At 30.0% G+C, this 19,345-nt stretch overlaps 1 protein-coding gene across 2 annotated transcripts in view; it reads right to left on the reverse strand.

The window, feature by feature from the left end:
- The window catches only part of LOC135957638 (galactose mutarotase), a 37,766-nt gene that overhangs the window by 15,070 nt on the left and 3,351 nt on the right, over window positions 1–19,345 (reverse strand). For both annotated transcript variants that reach the window (XM_065508424.1, XM_065508423.1), the window contains exons 2-3: window positions 11,301–11,394; window positions 1,506–1,879 (exon numbers count right to left, since the gene is read on the reverse strand). In XM_065508424.1, coding sequence (XP_065364496.1) covers window positions 1,506–1,879; window positions 11,301–11,394 — 468 coding nt within the window. The remainder of the gene's footprint in view (window positions 1–1,505; window positions 1,880–11,300; window positions 11,395–19,345) is intronic.

Here is a 19,345-nt window from a genome sequence, read left to right on the forward strand (position 1 = left end):
TCTTTTTTTTAGCTTTCAACCTGCTTTTCGGACATACAAAATTATATTTCAAAGTCTCTCAGCTTCCATTCGTATGGTACCCAATTTACCTGCTTTCGAGTGAATCCTGCTACTTGCAAACATTTTAAAAATGCTGATTGAGCAGCTTCGAATGATTTTGCAAGCTCTTGTTGAGTTTGACAACAATCTTCATGGAATAATGCCTCCAATTCTTGGCCTTAAAATTTTTTTAGCTGGCCTGGGCGATTTTGTCTTCCGTGTCAAAATCTCCACTTCTGCATCGCACGTTGAAACCGATGAAACATATTCAACATAAGCATCGGTGAGCTTCAGTGGCACTTTTTTCAAAATTAAAGAAGTAAAGCAAATCTTACTGTTTTGTTGGCATAAAATTAGACAATTTTCGAACCCAAAAAAAATGTTGTTGTTTACACTAATATTTAAGTGAGAATAAATGACAGATATGTACCTTTCAAAATGACATATAAGTTATTAAAAATAAAATAAATAAATAAAAGATACGCCAATTTTTAATTCATACACCCAATAATTTAATAGTTTAAACAAATATTTAAAAAAAACTTTGTCTAGGGACTTAATCCGTTTGGTGAAAACGAAGAAAAGTCTACGACAATTCTGATTTTACGAAAGTATTTTATTAATATGGCCTTAAATATATTAGAAATGTTACGAATATGGCAACACTGACAAGATCATAAGTTAAATAAATAGTTTAGAGTAGAAGGATTTTGAATGTGTTAAGCTATTTATTACATTTTTCTTTAAGTAATGTATTTCTGGATCTCATGTTTTTTACTTCTTCTAATGAAATCAGGAATCTATTTTATTTCTCTATATTTTAATTTTTTAGATAAACAGATTGGTTTTTATTTCACTATCTCTTCTAGTTTATGCATGTTTATGTAGTGCATTAAAAAAACTTAAAAAATAAATATTTATATATGTAAACGTATCAGCTAAATAATTTTATTTGACTAGTATTTATTGTACGTATTCTAACGATGGTGTAATCTATTTTCATAATCATCTCTATTAATCTACATGTGTCTTTAGCTAACACGTTTATTTCCTTTAACAATTTTCTTATTTTATTTTTTTGTTTTTGATCTGTTTACATACAGCGACAAACTCACAAATTTTCTTTCTGAAGAACATCCCAACATTTCCTTCCGACAATTTCAATTTCAATATCATTTGAATTTTCCATTTCCTCTTGCAACATTTCATTTCATTTTGTAGCAACAAACCGAACGACCAACTACATACATGCATACATAGTATGCAGCAAACTTAATCCTCAACTCAATCATTCTAAGCTCAACGGACAAAACCCAACTAAAAACTAAACTAAACATATGGTGCAATTGTTACTTCAAGTACCAAAAGAACAAAAAAAAAAACTGGAAAAGAATTTATAAAAACTAAAACAAGGAAGACAAAGAAAATGATGACTATGATGATAATAATAAAATGTGAATACTTACATGTCCGGCCAAATTGAAATACGAATGATTTGTCATATTGACAGCCGTAACTTTAGTTGTCTCTGCTTGCATTTGCACATGCAGACAATTGTCCTCGGTCAATGTGAATTTCACCGTTGCGGTTACTTGGCCCGGATATCCTTCATGACCATCCGGTGAACAGTGTTTGAGTGTTATGCCATCTTGGTGTACGGCTTCCACCTGCCAATGGACCTTGTCGAAACCAACGAAACCACCATGCAATTGATGTTTATTGTTGAAATTACGAGAGACCTGTATCTCTTGACCCTTCAATGGAAACCGACCGTTGGCAATGCGATTACAAACTCGACCCACAGTTGCACCAAAATATGGATTACTTGAAGTTTGGTAACCTAAACGCACACACACACAACATACGACACCAAAAAAAAAGAAGAGTAATAGATGAGAGCACAAACATAGAAATTTATATAGTACGAGTATTAGTTTTAATTTTTTTTTATTATATTTTAGTGTTTGTTCTAGCATAGTTGTGCAGGCAGCGGCACGTAACACAGTGGAAAAAATGCCAAATGTTTTGCAAATCTATTACAAAATATTTTTAAATAATGACGTTGTTGCTGCAAATGAGCGATATACATATATATTCTGGATCTTGGAGTCCATCTGTTGAAATCAACTTTCTGAAACCCCCAAATAAATTAAAATCAATATCGATATATCGATATATCGGGTATTGTCCTGGTTCGGTAGCTATTTAAAATCGGGAAAATTGTACCATAAATGTCAGAGATATTAGATCGAAAAATTATTAACACATGTTTTTCATTATAAGTTTTAACCCAAGTATTATTTGATTTGTATACCCTTCACCACCATAAGTGGTGAATGAGGGTATATATAAGTTTGTAACATTGAGAAATATTCATCTGCGACCCAAGAAATTATATGTATATATTATTGATCCTTATGAAATTCTAAGTCGATTGAGCTACATATGTCCGTCTGTCTTGCTATGTAAAACACGCTCACGTCCAAAATAGACAAACAAAATTGGTAAACTTGCAAGAAAAATGTTTATTGTTCTCCTAAGCAGTTTGGTATTGAAAATCAGCAAAATCGGTTCAGTGGAACCAGAGTTATGAAGGACTAACTCTGGTAAAAATTATAGGAATCGGTCCATGATTTCTCCTAGCCCCCATACAAATTTCTTCCCGAAATATGATTATATAGTCTGTAAATGCCTACAAAATTACAGTATCCACACAAAATTCAGGAAAAATAAGTTTCGTGCTTAAAAAAATCACAATACTAAATTTTTTGTGGATCGGCACATATTTGACCATAGCCCCCATATAAAGTTCACTTCCGAAAATCACTTAAATACACATAAATGTCTAATAAATACCGCTATTAAATTTAAATTCGTCATAAATAGTCTCCATATATACAAAAATCGCTATACCTAATTCTATGAAGATCGGCCAATAATTGGTTATAGCTCCCATATAAGGACCACTTCCGAAAAACACTTTAACCTACATAATTATCTAAAAATTATCAATATCAAAACAAAATTTTATACAAATCTCTGATTTATATTTAGAAATCATACTACAGGATTTTGTGAATATCGGTCCATATTTGACTATAGCTCCCATATAAGGTCCACTTCTGAAAATCAGTTAAGTACTCATAAATCTCTTATAAATAGCTTTATCATGCTAAAATTCGACAGAAATAATAAGCATATACATCTAAATCACTGCACCAAATTTTACGTAGATTGGCCGATAATTGGTCATAGCTCCCCTATAAGGCCCATTTCCGAAAAAGATATTAACCTTAATAAATATTTAAAACAAATCGATATCAAAATTAAATTACGCACAGATCAGTCATTTGTATCCAGCAATCATACTACTGTGAATATCGGTCCATATTTAACCATAGCTCCCATATAAGGTCCACTCTTGTTAATGGCGTTGTTTATATGAAATTGTACAAAAATAGCACTTAAATACTTAGGTCCATAATAGGTCATAGCTTCCATATATTGAACCAAAATAGTACACAGATCAGCAATTTTTAAAATCATACTACTGAATTTTGTAAATATCGGTCCATATTTGGCAACAGCTCCCATATAAATACATAAAAATCATGTTAAACTATTTTATGACCATCGACTCATAATAGGTCATTGCTCCCATATAAGTCCCACAAGCCAATATCTTGAAATTTGTCTAAATATATTTGTATACCTTTTTTTTATATTCTGATTCTTCACTCGAGGTTAAAAAGGAAAAATGTTGGTCCGAACTTAACTTATCAACTTATTATTAAGTATATAAATTGTTAAATTTCATACGTTCTAATAGGAATTTCAATTATAAATTTCTGAATTAGTTAAAATTTTTTGTACATTTGAAATAAAATATCTTCTGCGTAAACTAGCCTTACTAACAATTGTTATATTATTTCAGTTGTTATACCATCATATTTAGGTGGAGGGTTTTTAAGATTCGGCACGGCCGAATATAGTACTCTTACTTGTTCACAGCAAAAATTTTGTGAATTTTTGTAATGACAACTAGTTATTTCATGCATTATTTTGTAAGGAGAGGTGGTTACCCAGCACATTATTAGAATAAGTACTTATTTTTATGCAGGCTGGTAATGAACTTTTGCATTTAGCACAGCTATCTAGTGTGTTTGACTGGAAAACGGGAGGTTAGTGGTTCGCCACCTGTCAAAGCCATTAATTTTTTTGTTCATATCATATTAATTTATATGTTGATGTTAAAACTATTGTTAACTTCCAATAAAATAACTCGTACATGGAGCAGTGAGTTAGCAGCTTGACTATCAAACACAAGCAAATAATGTGACTGTTCGATTCCCACACAAGGCAATATTTTTTGTGTTTTTTTTTAAGCTACATATTCTTGTTGTGAATTTACTACTTATTTCTCAACTGATTGTAAGTACATTTGTAAGCTTGACCCCTGAATTTTTTAAAAATCTCGAACTACGGTAAGTAGTGTTTCAGTTAAATAATAAGTAGTTATGCCTTGGCTCCAATGTTACTTGCTGGCTTACTAAGTAAGTAAAGTTTTTGCTGGGTTTTTATTAACATATTTGTATGTTAAGAATTTTTCGATCTCAGTCCATAATTATTTAAAAGTTTTTGAAAATATTTGAACCTGTTAAAAGCAATATTATTAATTTTTACTTTCAATTACTAAAAAACAATTTTTTTTATTATGAAATTTGTGTTTTTCATTTCAAGTCGACTTTTTTGAAAAAATCTCAAGTTTCTGCACTGCATCTCCATAAAAATAAACTTCAAATGTTGCACACCGCTGGTGTTAAATGCCACATGTTTTTTTTTTTTTTTGCTACAGATTTATAATAATTTTTCTTGTGTCTTTTTTTTTCTGCTTTTTTTTTGGTGTTCGCATTTTCTACTGATGTTGCAAAACTCCAGAAGGCAACAAAACAAGTGGTTTATAATGTACACTGACGCTGGCGAAACCGCAACTTTTAGCTGTATTGCAACGGAAGTGGTCATTGTAAAAACTTGGCGGCGATGGTGGTTGTTGGTGGTGGTAGAAGTGATGATGATGTTGTTGGCGGTAGAAGTGGCGTTGGTAATGAATCGCAACAGCAAAACAACAAAAACAACAAAAACAAAAAGAACGAAATTGTTTTTATATTTCAAAGGTTGCCACCAGTCGTTTGGCAAGGTTTAGTTCGGTTGAATGTGTGCTGTCTGTGTGTTCGTACGTGTGTAAGTAGGAGTCTGTAAACTTCTTTGTCATAAAAATAATTTTACTGTTAGTAAAATTTTTTCTGTACACATACTATTTATGCAACAAAAAAAAAAATAAAAAAATGAGAGAAGGGAAAACAGCAGTAACAACAAATCATTTTGCTTTTATTTATTTTTTTTTGTGTTCGAAACCCACAAACATGCAACCGAGCTACCGACGACCAGCATCTCTGCACTTGTGATTGTTTGAGTGTGTGACGGAAATTCCCTTTTCTTTCTGTCCATCTCTATTATGGTTTGCTGTCTCTTTGCCGCTCCATTCCCAACCAAGATCCACAAGTGGTAAAAGCCAAAAATTGACTCTTTGACATTATGTTCATCGTCATCATCAGACATTTTCAGATGGCTGGCAAGCGTGTCTTCATTGCTGCCATTGCACTCACAAAGTGACACTTTATGTTTAGCCCTCAAGTGTACTTTTGCATTTGGAGTGACCTCCTCCCTTTTTTTGTACATTCGTTCGTTCGTATGGTCGGTCGGACGGACGGACGGTCGGTAGCTCGTTCTACCAGCTGTAGTGGTGTTTTTCAACAAATACACGCTCACCAACAATCCCACATTGAAAAAATTTGTTTTTACAAAAATCTAGGAAGTGCATGGATATAAACAGTGCAAATTAGTCTTGCCATGTTTTTTCATTCTTGCTTGTTGTGCTGGAAAACTGATTGCAAAAAGAGTAAACTAAAGAGATATTGTTGTGACACAGGCACAGGCAGATCCAGGGAAAGAGGGAAAACAACATGGATAGATAGGTGGTGCTAAAGTTTGTACAAGTGAACTTGTGAGTGTGTGCAAATTTGTGTTCGGAGTTAAAAAAAAAAATGTTGGTTGAAGTATTTGTCGAAAAGATTTGTACAAAAGATGAGTTGAGTTGTGTGTAACTGAACTCAGTTAAAGCAGATTTTTCCCGTATCGGTTTTTATTATTTTTTTTGGATTTATTTTGTTAAATTTTATATTGGCAGCTGTTGTTATTTTTGGTGTTACTAGTGGGGTCAGCGTGTTGCTAAAGGCATGAGTTGGATGGGGGGAATAGTGAATGTAAATTTGATAAGATTAGCTCAAGAGAAGCAAATTGGCTAAGAGGGAGTCTGAACATCAGCACAAAAACAACATGAAAAACCAACAAAGTGTTTCTTTATTACTCGTATTACTATGAATGATGAAAGGATCATTAAACTTAAAGTATTTAACATGATTTGGGGTTTGTGAAAGTGGCAAACATTTTGCGAACAAACACCAAATGAATTTATTATGAGTTTTTAAGTTGACTAAAAACTGCATTTCAGTTATTTATTAAGTTTTCTTCTTTTCATATTTCTTTTTTTTCATTCATCTCTAGTACTATGCTAGCAAAATCATTAAAGCAACATATTGTTGCCAAGTGAATAATTGCATAACTTTAAATTTAAAAAGGAACTTGCATTTTACAAAATGTGTATGTATATATCTATGTATGTATCTTTTTATGTGGGTTTAAAAGTGTATCTTTTGATTTAGTTCCAGTGCTACTGCTGGGTGTTTTAGTAGTCTAAGTTTCCCTATTACTACTACAACTACAGCCATAAATACATAATATTTCATACATGATTGTGCAAATATGCATGCAGCACACATAAATACATCCATAAGTAAGTATGTATGTAGATGTGAGTACTCGTATAAGCCACAAACTTTCATATATACATAAATGTGTATATGTATGTACATAAATATTGTTTATGTATAAATCCCTATACAATCTCCATTGTACAAGTACACACACTAACACAAGTTAATTTATGCTGCTGGTGTTGTGTTGTGTATGTAAATCAATAATATGTATTTTTGTATCATCATTTAAACCCAAATGATTTTTACCAACTGCAAACTCTATGCTCCACACACTCGTATCGCAGCGAAACACCATGCAACACCAACCAACTAAACAAGAATACCCAAAAAAGTTTTAGTCGTAAAATAAAACACTAGTAGTTGGACAAGAAAAAATATGACTGTTCATCAAAAATAGTTGAAGAAACTGAGCAAAAAAAAAAAAAGGAAGAGCCCGTCCTAAGAACACAAGCAGGAATGGGGCTATGGCACAAAAAAAAGGGAGCAGAAAGAAAGAAAAAGAACTATAATCATTCTTTACAGCATATTTCGTGACTAAGCGACTAAAAGTAATGGTAGTAAAACTTTTCATAACAAATTGTAACAAAAAGTTTTCGTTTTTTCTGTTTGGTTTTTCTTTCAGTATTTTTTGTTCTTCCTTTTCTCCTGTAATAATAGTTTTTGTTAGTGTAAGCATAAAAATTACAACATATCAACATTTAACATTCAACATACTAGTTTCTTTCGTTGCTTACTTTTTCGCTTGCTAGTAACGCGCACAGTTGCCCGGATTGTTAATAATTCCGAACCGTTACAATGATTAACAAAAGTTTTCAATTTAATATTTCTTTCCAACCTACATACATACATGCATGCTAACACATTTATTTATGTATGCTCCCGAAAGCATTAAAAATAGAATTTCATAAAAAAATACCCAATTGGAAACGGGCTTGTCATTTCTGTTAACAATATTTCTGCACATCTGATTTTACCCAGAATTAAAAATCCTTCGGAAAATCCAATAAAATGCCAAATAAAAAACACAGTTTTAATCTCAATCTCGCATGCCAGCTATGTTATTTTTATGTTCACCTCGAACGCCTCATTCTTTAAATTTCAGAATATTCACTTTCGACAAATGTTTTTGAGAAATTTTTTGACAAAAAAAAAATAATTTTTTAGCAAAATTTCGAACATATTGTTTTTTAAAACGGCATAAAATGCTGTTAATTTTTTCCACGCACATAGAAAACAAAGTTATAAACAAAACAAGCCCTAAATGATTAAAATCTGTGCACAGCTTTTGATTTTATAAACAAAATATAAAACAAATATCCCCTAATAACATTTTCAAATTTTTTCCCATATTTTTACAAAAAGTCTTTTACAAATTTTATAATTCGTAATAATTGTATACATTTTTGAAAAGAAGACACAATTTCCTATACGTTGATATATAATATATACAGAGGTGGCTAGGTAATTAAGACAAAAGTTGTTTGCTAAATCCCATGTGATTGTCAATTATTTTTTCAAATATTTCCACTGTTTTAACACACACTTGTGTTCATATTGTTACGAAATTGTACTTGAATTCAAATATAACGATTTTAAGGGCTGATTTAAAAGTAGCATAATGCTTTCAAATAACAGTGCTGTAATGACAGACTGTAACATATCTGTGGGCATTGTTAAATAAAAGCTTTCAGTTGATTTGATCGTAAGTTGGCAACGCTGTATTCGAATATTCAGTTAAAGAACATTGTAGAAAGTACACCACATATGGCGTATGATCTAGAATATTCGAACTTTGACAGTTAAAGAGCTTTCTAGATGGTAATGCAGTGTTATAAATAGTGGCATTATAAATTGTGTCTGTAATTCTGAGAATTTATAAACGTGTATAAAAAACACTGAGTGGCTATTTAATTCTGTTGTTGTTACAATTTTCAAACTACTAAACGGCTTTTATTTGCAATCAAAAGTATCCGGTTTATTTAAAGGAAATAAACCAGCATTTTGAAAAGGTTAAAACGTAACAATATATATTCACACATTCAAAACGAACACATAACATTTTTCTACAACTTGACCAACAATTTTTTTTTTTAAATAAACATATTTTCTCACATTTATATCATTATATTTTTATTATTATAAAATATTCGGACCAAATTTCGTATTTTTAGTTCCATTAATTTCGGTTATATCATGTTATTAACAGCGGATGTTCGCTGAGGTGGATCAACGTATTTCCACATATCTTTGTCCATATATATTGTAAATAGCTGGCCACCACTGTATGTCTTATCTTTTCCACTAGTCAAATTTATGGATTCAAAATCAACAACAAACAGAAAATTTACAGAATCTTGCCGAGCACTTTGCACTGCATTACCGACTATTGCAGTATTAAAAAAGAAGAACACTACAAGATGTAGCTATTTACTGCGAGTTATGTATTTCGTTAAAATATTAGAGATATTTGTTTCATCTTTTGTGAATAAAATTAAAAATTAACACCGTAGCTGCATTTGCCAATTTTTTATGCCCTTTTCAAAACCAATAATTTCGAAATTTTTATTTTTCTAAAACGACTTCAACAGTTTTTGCGCACTCCTGAAAATGTTTGAAACTACACTTAAGTTGATTTGTCAAAAGTCCACAGATATGTTTTTGACAATATTTCATATAAAACATATTTCATAAAAAGGTACCAAAACTCGAATTTCTAAAAAGTACCCAAATACAGGTATATGTAATACTAGAGAGTCCCTTAGAATTAAATTTTTTGAAATGTTGAAACGGTAGCCGCTGAAAACTTTCATAATGACCTAAAATACCACCAACTAAATTTTGAGCTTGTTCTAAGAAGCACAACCCGTGCCGACTTTCGATTTAGTTTTGAGGTGCATTTACAAGGAGAAAACAAAATTAATAACAGTAAGGAAAAATAACATTCTCCAAAATATGACCAAAAAAATAGTTTTTCTCGAAAATCACAAAATTTATATCGCAGTTACGGAAAAACTATAGAAGGTATTTTTTCACATTTTTATTCCCTATTATGTTGTGAATAAATCCCCATGTGATGATCAAAAAATTCTGAAATTTCTTTAACAAAATTTTTAAAAATTTGAAATTGGAGTTTTGAAACTGCCGTTAAAAAAATATTTTTTTTTGGTTATACCTGCGAATTGGTTAACTGTATGCTATGAAGATAAAGACTCATATATGGATATATTTTAAATAAGAATAAACTTTTGTTTTAATATTTCACAAAATATGTTAATTTTGTTCCTACATTTCTTGTTCTAGTCGCCTGAGACACGTTAATGCCCTGGCGATTTTTTAATAACTTTAACATTTTTTAAAAAATTTTTGTCTTTTATATCTTATTAGAACGACAATAACGTACACATTTCGATTCTTTTAAATTAAATTGCAAAAGTAATTATTTAATGGCAAACATTTTAAAAAACTGAAAAAATATATTATTTCTCCTTGTAAATGCACCCCAAAACTAAATCGAAAGTCGGCACGGTTTATTTTAGGTCATTACGAAAGTTTTCTGGGGGTACCGTTTCAGCATTTCAAAAAATTTAATTCTAAGGGACACTCTAATGTAACACTTTTAGATAAAAAAAAAACCAAAAGGATATGATTTTAAATTTATTTTATTTCTAATTATACCAAAATACAGTTTTTACTGCTTTTCTCGCCTAAAAAGTTCGAATTTCAAAAGGAAGCATAAAACACTTGTTTGATATTTTTTAACGAAAAATTTACCAAATTTACATTATTTTTAATTTTTTATTTGGATGGACCATATCTCTAAGCTAACTGGTTTGACCTTCAATACTCCTTATGCAATTACAATTTTAAACATTCGAATTGTACATTTTGTGAAGATAATTTATGTATCTGATTATTTCCAACATGGTTGGCAAGCAAACAAAACTCATACGCTCACTTACTTACATTCATCTATCGCTATTAAAATATCATAAAGACTGTGATAAAATCACTTTGTATTATGCTAAATCTGCTGATAAGTCCTCCTATTCAACTTTATTACATATAATTTTCTTGTTAGGGATTAAGCAGACAAATGTTGCTAAAAAAAAGAAGAATTTTGAATCGAAATCTAAATCCAACCACTGTGTGGTGACAGAAAACATCAGAAATGGTGACACATATTTCCAAGGAATTTACTATGAACGACTAAGAGTATGAATTCCATTTACTACATTGTTTTTTTTTGTAGTTTTTTTTCCATCTAACACATAAAGAAAATTGCCACGCAACTTGTTGTTGATTTTGTTGCACTCGTTTGTATTAAAGCAGATGATGGTACGTACAATCAGTGATAGTGATACTAACCTGAAATATCATCGTAACCCAGTGCGATGTCATCCACATGGCCATTTGCATCCGGTACTTGGATACTAGTTATGGTGGCACCCAAAGTAATAACCTGTGTTTTTTTGTTGTTGTTGCAGTTGTTGATGTAGTTTTTATTTAGTTTTTAGTTTAGTTGATGCGACAAGGCAAGTAGTATTACACAAAGAAGCAGCATTTGTGAAAAGAAGTGGAACAGTATTTACACATTGACCATCGCAAACACCAGCAGTTTGTATTATTATTATCACAGTCATAATCGTTATCACCAGCATCATTTGATAATGTTACCACATTCCAAGAAATTTTAAGTGTGAATGTGCAACAACATTGTGTGTTTTGTGTTTGTTGTTGCCACATTTTATGGGAAATCATGCAAAAAAAATGAGAGAGAGAGAAAAAAGTGAGAAACAAATTAAGAAAGTTGTTAAGAAGTCAAACATAGAATTCAGTCTAAAATATAAAATGTAAAACAAAAATCCATTAAATATTCTACCAGGTTTATAACGACAGACGGACGGACGGATGGACGGACAAACAAAAAAACACACCAATAATAAAACAAACCGAAAAGATGAAGAAGAGAAAGAATAAAACTGCAGTAGGAAATGTACGGGGTAAAAACTTAAAATGTTGTGTTTAGTGGTTAGAAAATTGGCTGTGGTGTTTCGGTTTGGTTTGGTTTGGTGGGGTTGAGTTTAGTTTGGCTTCACTTTGAATTTGTTTGTCTTTTGGGAGGTAGGGATTTATGACTTTGAAAGAAATCTTAAAATTTAATTCCGCTTACATACTCCAGAGGTTTAAACGTTGTGAACAATATTTATTTTGTTTTATTTCCTTAAACGAAATACGTACTTTTCCGCAAATAGCTATTCATAATACTTTCAGCTTAATAAATAAAATTCTAAATTTTTTCAAGCAGAAGGTGAAGGATGAATATGAAACTTTATATTAAAGAATAAGAAAATAATCAACAGACGACATAAATTCTATCATCATTTTTTTTGTTTTTTTTTGAATATTAACGGGTGACTGCTCACAACTGATGTTTTATGAATTTGCAATCTTGTCACTTTAACAGTTTTACAATCAATCAAGTGGCTCATGATTCCCTTTTTAGAACACAGTTAAAGAAAAAAAATATTGGATGTTTCTTAATAATTATTTTGTTGATGGGTTTTTAATAAATAAGTATTTTAATTGAATCAATTAATTCCTTGTTCAATACAATTAGTAAAGAAAGTCTAATTTTAAACATGAAACGATTTAGATTTGGAAGTTTGGAGAAATTGAATCAAATTTTGAATTTATTGATCGAAGAATTAGTATTAATTCTTATTTATCATTGATTTTTAAAGCAATGATATTCATCTATTCAAAACAAAAAACGATGGCGTAGAAAACTCATGTCAATCGCCTTCTTAGTATTAGTTTCTAATTAAACAACATTTTAAAGCGAGGGCTTCAAGAGCAACATGTTAAAAAAATTAACAATTCGAAGCAACTATTAGCGAACATTAGGGTGGTTTCAAAAAATCAGAGCAAGAAAAACCAAAATACCTTGATTTTTGTAAAATTTCTACCACCCATTCTTAAAGTATACCGATCGACTCAGTATCACTTTCAGTATTGCTCGCTGATTTTTTTCGGGAGTATGCCTTTCTATAAGGGCTATGTAAAAGTGATTTAGAGTTAATTAGTTTTCTAGGATGAAGTTTAGTATGATGAAAGTCCATTAAGGTTGTTCACGGTTGCCTGGTTATCAGGTTATCTGATTATAAAATTAAAAATAACCTCTGTGTACCGTGAACATTGGTTAGTTTTAATATTGAAATTTAGTTTATTGAATGTATGTAATTTGCTCGTCATTAGATGCAAATTTTAAATGTTTTCACAGGATTACAGGAACTGGCCTAATTCGGCAGTGCATCGGCGACTTTTCTCAGACATTTGGTGAGTTCCGCCAACGAATTTACTCCAATAAGTTTCATGTTGTGGATAGCCCAGTAAGCTATCACGATTCCAAAGTATTGATTTAGTGGGGAAGAATGGATTGCAACTGATTTCGCATTCCAATCTCATTTTCATTTTAGATTTTCATTACAATTTTTTGAAATAAATTTTTATTATTTTCCAACACTAGAAATAAGCAGATAACCACGTAAGCTGTAAACATAAGAATGGGTTGGGCAAAGTTGCATATATTTTTCAATGAATTTGTTTGTTGTTGAAATAAATAAACCAGCACATAATACGATAACCAGGCAACCTTGAACAACCTTATTGTTTTTAATCAATACAAACATCAGCACAAACGCACAAACTGCGAGGTTGGGTTAAAAAAACCATCGCTCAAATAAAGATTAAGCTTGATAAATACTATAGAAACTCCCCACCATCAGTTTAAATGGTAAAAAAGTGGTTTACTGAGTTTCGTTGTGGCTGTGCAAGCACAGAAGACGTCGAATGTTCTGGACGATCAGTTGAAAATTTACGATATGGTGTTGGCCGATTGGAGAATGAAATTCCGTAAATTGTGGAAGCCATAGGCATCTCACGTGGCTCAATGATTTCAATTTTGAATGATCACTTGGGTATGAGAAAGCGTTTGCTCACTATTGGGTGAACAAAGGGGTACACACATGTGCAGTTTCCATTAAAAACTTCATGAATTAGGCTACGAAATACTCCCTCTTCTGCTCTATTTTCCGGATTTAGCACCGTGTTACTATTTCTTGCTTCCAAACGACGGAAAGAGATTTGACTCCAACGATGAAATCATCCTACAAACAAATACCTGTATTTATGACTTCAATAAATCTTATTTTTCGGAAGGGATACACAAATTGGAGAAACGTTGGACAAAGTGCATAGAGCTCAAAGAAGACTATGTTGATAAATAAAATAATTTTTTATCCAAAAATTTGCGTTTCATTAAAAAAGTCACGGAATTTTTGGCCTTCCTGGTATCGTATAGTAGGTTATAATTAAATACTAAAATTTATTTTTAGTATGGAAGCAATGTGTACATCTTGAACATATCGCACTCGTTCAACAATACTGTATTAACTCAAAATTTTAAAATGTTCAGTAGAGGGCAAAAACTGTTTGTGATTACATTTTAAGAGAAGAAATCCGAATACATCATATTAAGCAAATTCCATTTGAAAATATATTTACATTGTTTTTCTTTAAAAATTTTGCAATTATTGCAAAATAAATCTATTTTTTAAGTTTATACCATTTTTCTGAAACTTCTCGATATTTTTTTGTATTATTTTATCAACAAACCAGTATCAACTCAAAATACAACCAAATTTAAATAAAACAATTTTATTATTTTTAACTTGAATAAAGGCTCAATTCAAAATAATACATTTTTTTTTAAATTATACGATGTATTTCTATTTAGATTTCTCAAAATAATACCTTTTTGATACAAGGTAGTCACTAATTATCACGAAAATGGTCCCAAATGTGGTTATCGAATACGTTGAAATTTTTACAGTAGATAGATATTGATGTTGTTAGTTGATTTCTTGCAAAAAGTGAATTTTTACAAATTTTGAGTTAATACAGTATTGTTGAATGAGTGCGATATGTATTACCCTTAAAAAGTGAATTTATCATGGATATTTTGTTCTTCAGTATGAATATTTTTTGTTAAGGGCAGGTCTAATGTACCCCCGTCAAGTTCATATTTTAAATGTATGTCCTTTAAGTAAACCTTTTGTAATAACAGAGCATTGTTTAATTTAGTTGTTCACCCCTCCACCGCTTTATACTTGCCTAGAAAATAGACTTCCTGGAATTTTGTTTAGATTTTAAACAAGACTTAACAAAGTATTTTAGTTAAAAATTCAAATTGTAAAAGATTTAAAATCTTTTATTGTCAATAAAAATCTAAGTGTGTCATAACAATTAATCTCTAGCCAAGAATAAACTTGTAAATGTCGAATACTTAGTTGACGAATGTTGTTTCTTTTCTTTTCAACTTTTTAACGATTCTTTTTTTTTTCTTCTTTTCTTTGTTTTCTTCTGGAATCTATTAAAGAAGGTCCATGTTGATGATGGTTGAACTTATAAATAGCAACAACAATGTTTTTGCTCTAAAATGAAATTCTTAAAGTTCAATATGATTTATTTGTTATTCTTTGCAATTTAATTTAATTTAACGTTGACAGAATTGTTAAAACGGAATGAATTGAAAGCCAAATAAACATTATTGAGTCTGAATGTTGTTCTGTGTTATTAAAAGAGTTTGAAGGTTTGTTTTGATATTCACTTAGAAATTTGTGTACATATGATATTGTTTGTAAATAATAGATGTAACAAGTATTCAAGTAAAAATTCACTTGAAAGAAATAAACAAAACATACTTAACGCTATTTGTTGATAACACAAGTTAAATATTAGCGAACTTGATCAATGTAATCTAACTGTGGGCGACAAATCAATCCTTGACGTTATAGTTTTATAATAGTGAGATATGTATTACTCGCGCATAAATTTCACGTCCCTGTTGACTTTTTCACATGCGAGAACGCTATATATCTATATCTACAATATTCTGTACATAGGAAATGCGATTAAAATGTCATTAAATATCAACAAACTAAATAAGTAGTTCAAACATTTTACGAGTATCACCTTAAACAAATTATTTTAAAATTTTCTTTAGATGTATATCAAGGAAAAGGGAACTTATATCAGATTCCTCACAGCCGAATGTAGCACTCTTATTACTTATATTGGTAGTAGAATGTACTTTTGTCAAAAGAATTTTTAAGTACTTTTGTTAAGAGAAAGTATCAGCTTACTTCACGATGACGATCAGAGTACTCAATGCAGTTTTTTTTTTAAATTATACAAGAGTTATTTGTTAACAACTCAAGAGAACAGTTTGGTAAATACAAATTTAGTCAATAGGATAATTTAGACAAATAAAATTACATATTTCGAATTTAAAGTTGATAAAATTTCCGTTTATTTTAAAAGGTATATGGGCAATTCCACGAGAATGACAACCACGACTGAAAAAAAAACAAAAAGCCTTGAAACTTATTTTCAAGATGATTTGAATAGGAGAAAATATTAAAATATTATTATGTGAAAGTATTTAGAGCTTATTAGCGTATGCGGAATAAAATTGCAACAAAACGGGAAACGCTATATTTGTTTCCAACTTTAAAGCTAATAATATATAAAACCTTTATAAAATAGCCCATTAATTAATTGAATATAAGCAAAAAATTTAAAATATTCATTTACTTTTGTGGCATTTATGAAGAAATTTATATACAAGTGTTGGATATATCGATGTTTGCACTTTTCTGTGCTCTTATTTGAGTTTCATGGTCTTTTTTTTCTCGCTTTTTATTTTAAATAATCTACAAAAACTCTACTATTTAAAAAGTTCTGGACCTTTTTTAGTTTTAATTTAAAAAAATATGGAAATTTGTTCACTTTAAAAAGTCTGGAATTTCAAGGATGTTGGAAAACACCATAATCATCTGGGCGTGACAGTTGATAGCAACGTTAAGCAGAACTTTCTTTTTAAAAAAATAATCTCTGAAGTTTCTTTTTATGAAGTGATTAATTTTTCATAATATATTAATTTCATATTATATTAATAATATAAAATTCCAAAAAAGTCAAAATTTGCAATTTACATCTGATTAAGATCCATATCAATTTGTTTAAAAAAAGCTTTATTTATTTCCAAAAAAAAAGTCCACTTCTCTGCCTTTTACTGCCACTGGATGTAAAATATAACGAATTGTTCCCGATGAAATTAGATAAAATATGGAAAAATTTGCAAATATATTTTCAATGTAGTTCTTATTTTGTTAACATTTTGAAATAACTAAAAGCCAGATTTTCAAATGGGGGTTTAAAGTATTAAGGGTTTTAAAGTATTAACTTCATGTACTTTTTCTTTGGCCAGTGTCAAATTTTTTTTGAAATATCATTCCGCTTACGTTACAACATTTTAAGTGCAAAAATAATAGTTTAAACTGACCATATTTAATTTTTTAATTTAATTGATATGTTTTAGGCTAAAATTGCGTCGAAAACTAAACTTCCAATTAGCATTAATTTGACTCCGATTGTTTTTTGCTATATCAAATTGTTTATTGAAATCGAATATATATTTTCTATTTTTTTTAGTTTTTCTATACATATATTTACAGAATATAGTATATTGTTTTACTATAAGAGAAAAATCTGTCACGTACGGTATGTCACTTACGATATTAAATTTTATTTATTATAAAATCATCCAAAGTTTTTTTTATTTAAATGTGATGGTTTGTAGAGAAAAAATATTTGGTTTAGTGTAAGAAGTTAATCTTACGATTCGCAAATTTTCGCATATACCTAAAAATAACTTCCGTTTTATGTCACGTACGATATACCCATATTTCGCTCGATGTTTTGAACGACAATGTTTCTAAAGAATTTATTATTTTTTTTAAAAAATGGTACATAAAGACCAAATGGTACATAAAGACCAAATTATTTTTCAGATACTCTTGTTTTTGCAAAATCTATTCCACTTTATAGGCGTACAAATGTCACGTACGATGATTCCCGGAAAATATAATATAGGTACAATTATTTTTGACGATAAATTGTAATATGCTTGCATGTATTTTTCATATACTTTACAATTTTCCAATAAAATTCTGTTTCTTTTTGTATGATTCTAATATGTATGTATTTGCTGTTTCCATATTAACGATATTATTTTATTATTTCGCTAAGCATACGCCATCTATATGTTGAGATACTTTTAGTACACATATTGGTGAATTTTATAGTTGACGTTTACCTGTGTGTTTATCAAACTTGTTTTAACCTTTTTGGGGGCAAAATCGCAAACCTTCGTTTCGCGCCAACATTTGAAGCTTAAACCGAGCCTTCATGGTAACGAAAACGCCATTTGTCGGCCATTATTTTAAAACAGTTTGGAAAGAAATATCTCCCAAGTTGTGATATTTATTATTGTATTTACAAAAATTAAAGCAAATACAGTTTATAGTTTGTGTATACATTTTTGAATTGTGAGTATGTAATTATACGGGAATTTTTACAAACTTTTATTATAAGCAAAATTTAATTCTATTAGAATATTTTCTCGCTGTATTTTATATTGGCAAAACTGTCTTAGAGGTTTAATTAAAAACCATAGAAGTCAACATATTTTCATGGAAAAGGAACTTTTCTTAAGGAATATAATCAATCCTCGTTTTTTCTCTTTTTTCTCCCTGGTGCCATCTCCAAAAGGGTAATATTTTTATAAATAAATTCTTCTTTTATATAAATTTCTTATTAGATTACTTTTGTTTTTGTAATCTAGATTTGGCACCTTATCCACAATAAAAATTTATTAATTGCTCAATTACTCTTGATGATCTAATAATTTAAAGAAGAAGAACTGCATTTGTACTCTCTTTAATTCTGGTTTGGCAATCCCCACTTCATACATTTTGTTGTTCTGCAGTTGGATTAATGACGGTGAACATAAAACAATAATATATCGTAGTGCGGTGAAATATTAAGAAAAAAATGAAAATCGTATTGTGTGATCAGTGTAGCCAGATGTGGGGATTTGTCCCCAAACTGGGGATTTCAAGATTTTTTTGGGGACAGAATTTCGTGGGGAGGGATTTGGGGATTTTAACAAAATTTGGGGATTTACATGCATTTTTGGGGATTTTACATTTTTAGACATTCTTTATTTAAATTTTATAGTGCTTGTATCGGTAATTAAAAATGTTAATTACATTTCTTCAGAATTTGACGAAAATGACAAAAATTTTAGATATGCATTTCGAGACTTTTTTTGCTCCCAGGCCACAATTTACTTTGATAATCTAAAAATTAAAAAAAGGTTTCAAAAAATGTTCACAGATGTTAAATTGTTTTAAATTCTTGCTAAAAATACAAAGCTGAATCATTCTCTAAGAGCTATTTTTTGAATTCGTATTTAAATATTAATTATCTTTATGTTCTATTTCAAT

The sequence above is a fragment of the Calliphora vicina genome, chromosome 4, assembly GCF_958450345.1.
Source record: "Calliphora vicina chromosome 4, idCalVici1.1, whole genome shotgun sequence".
In the NCBI taxonomy this organism is placed as follows: domain Eukaryota; kingdom Metazoa; phylum Arthropoda; class Insecta; order Diptera; family Calliphoridae; genus Calliphora; species Calliphora vicina.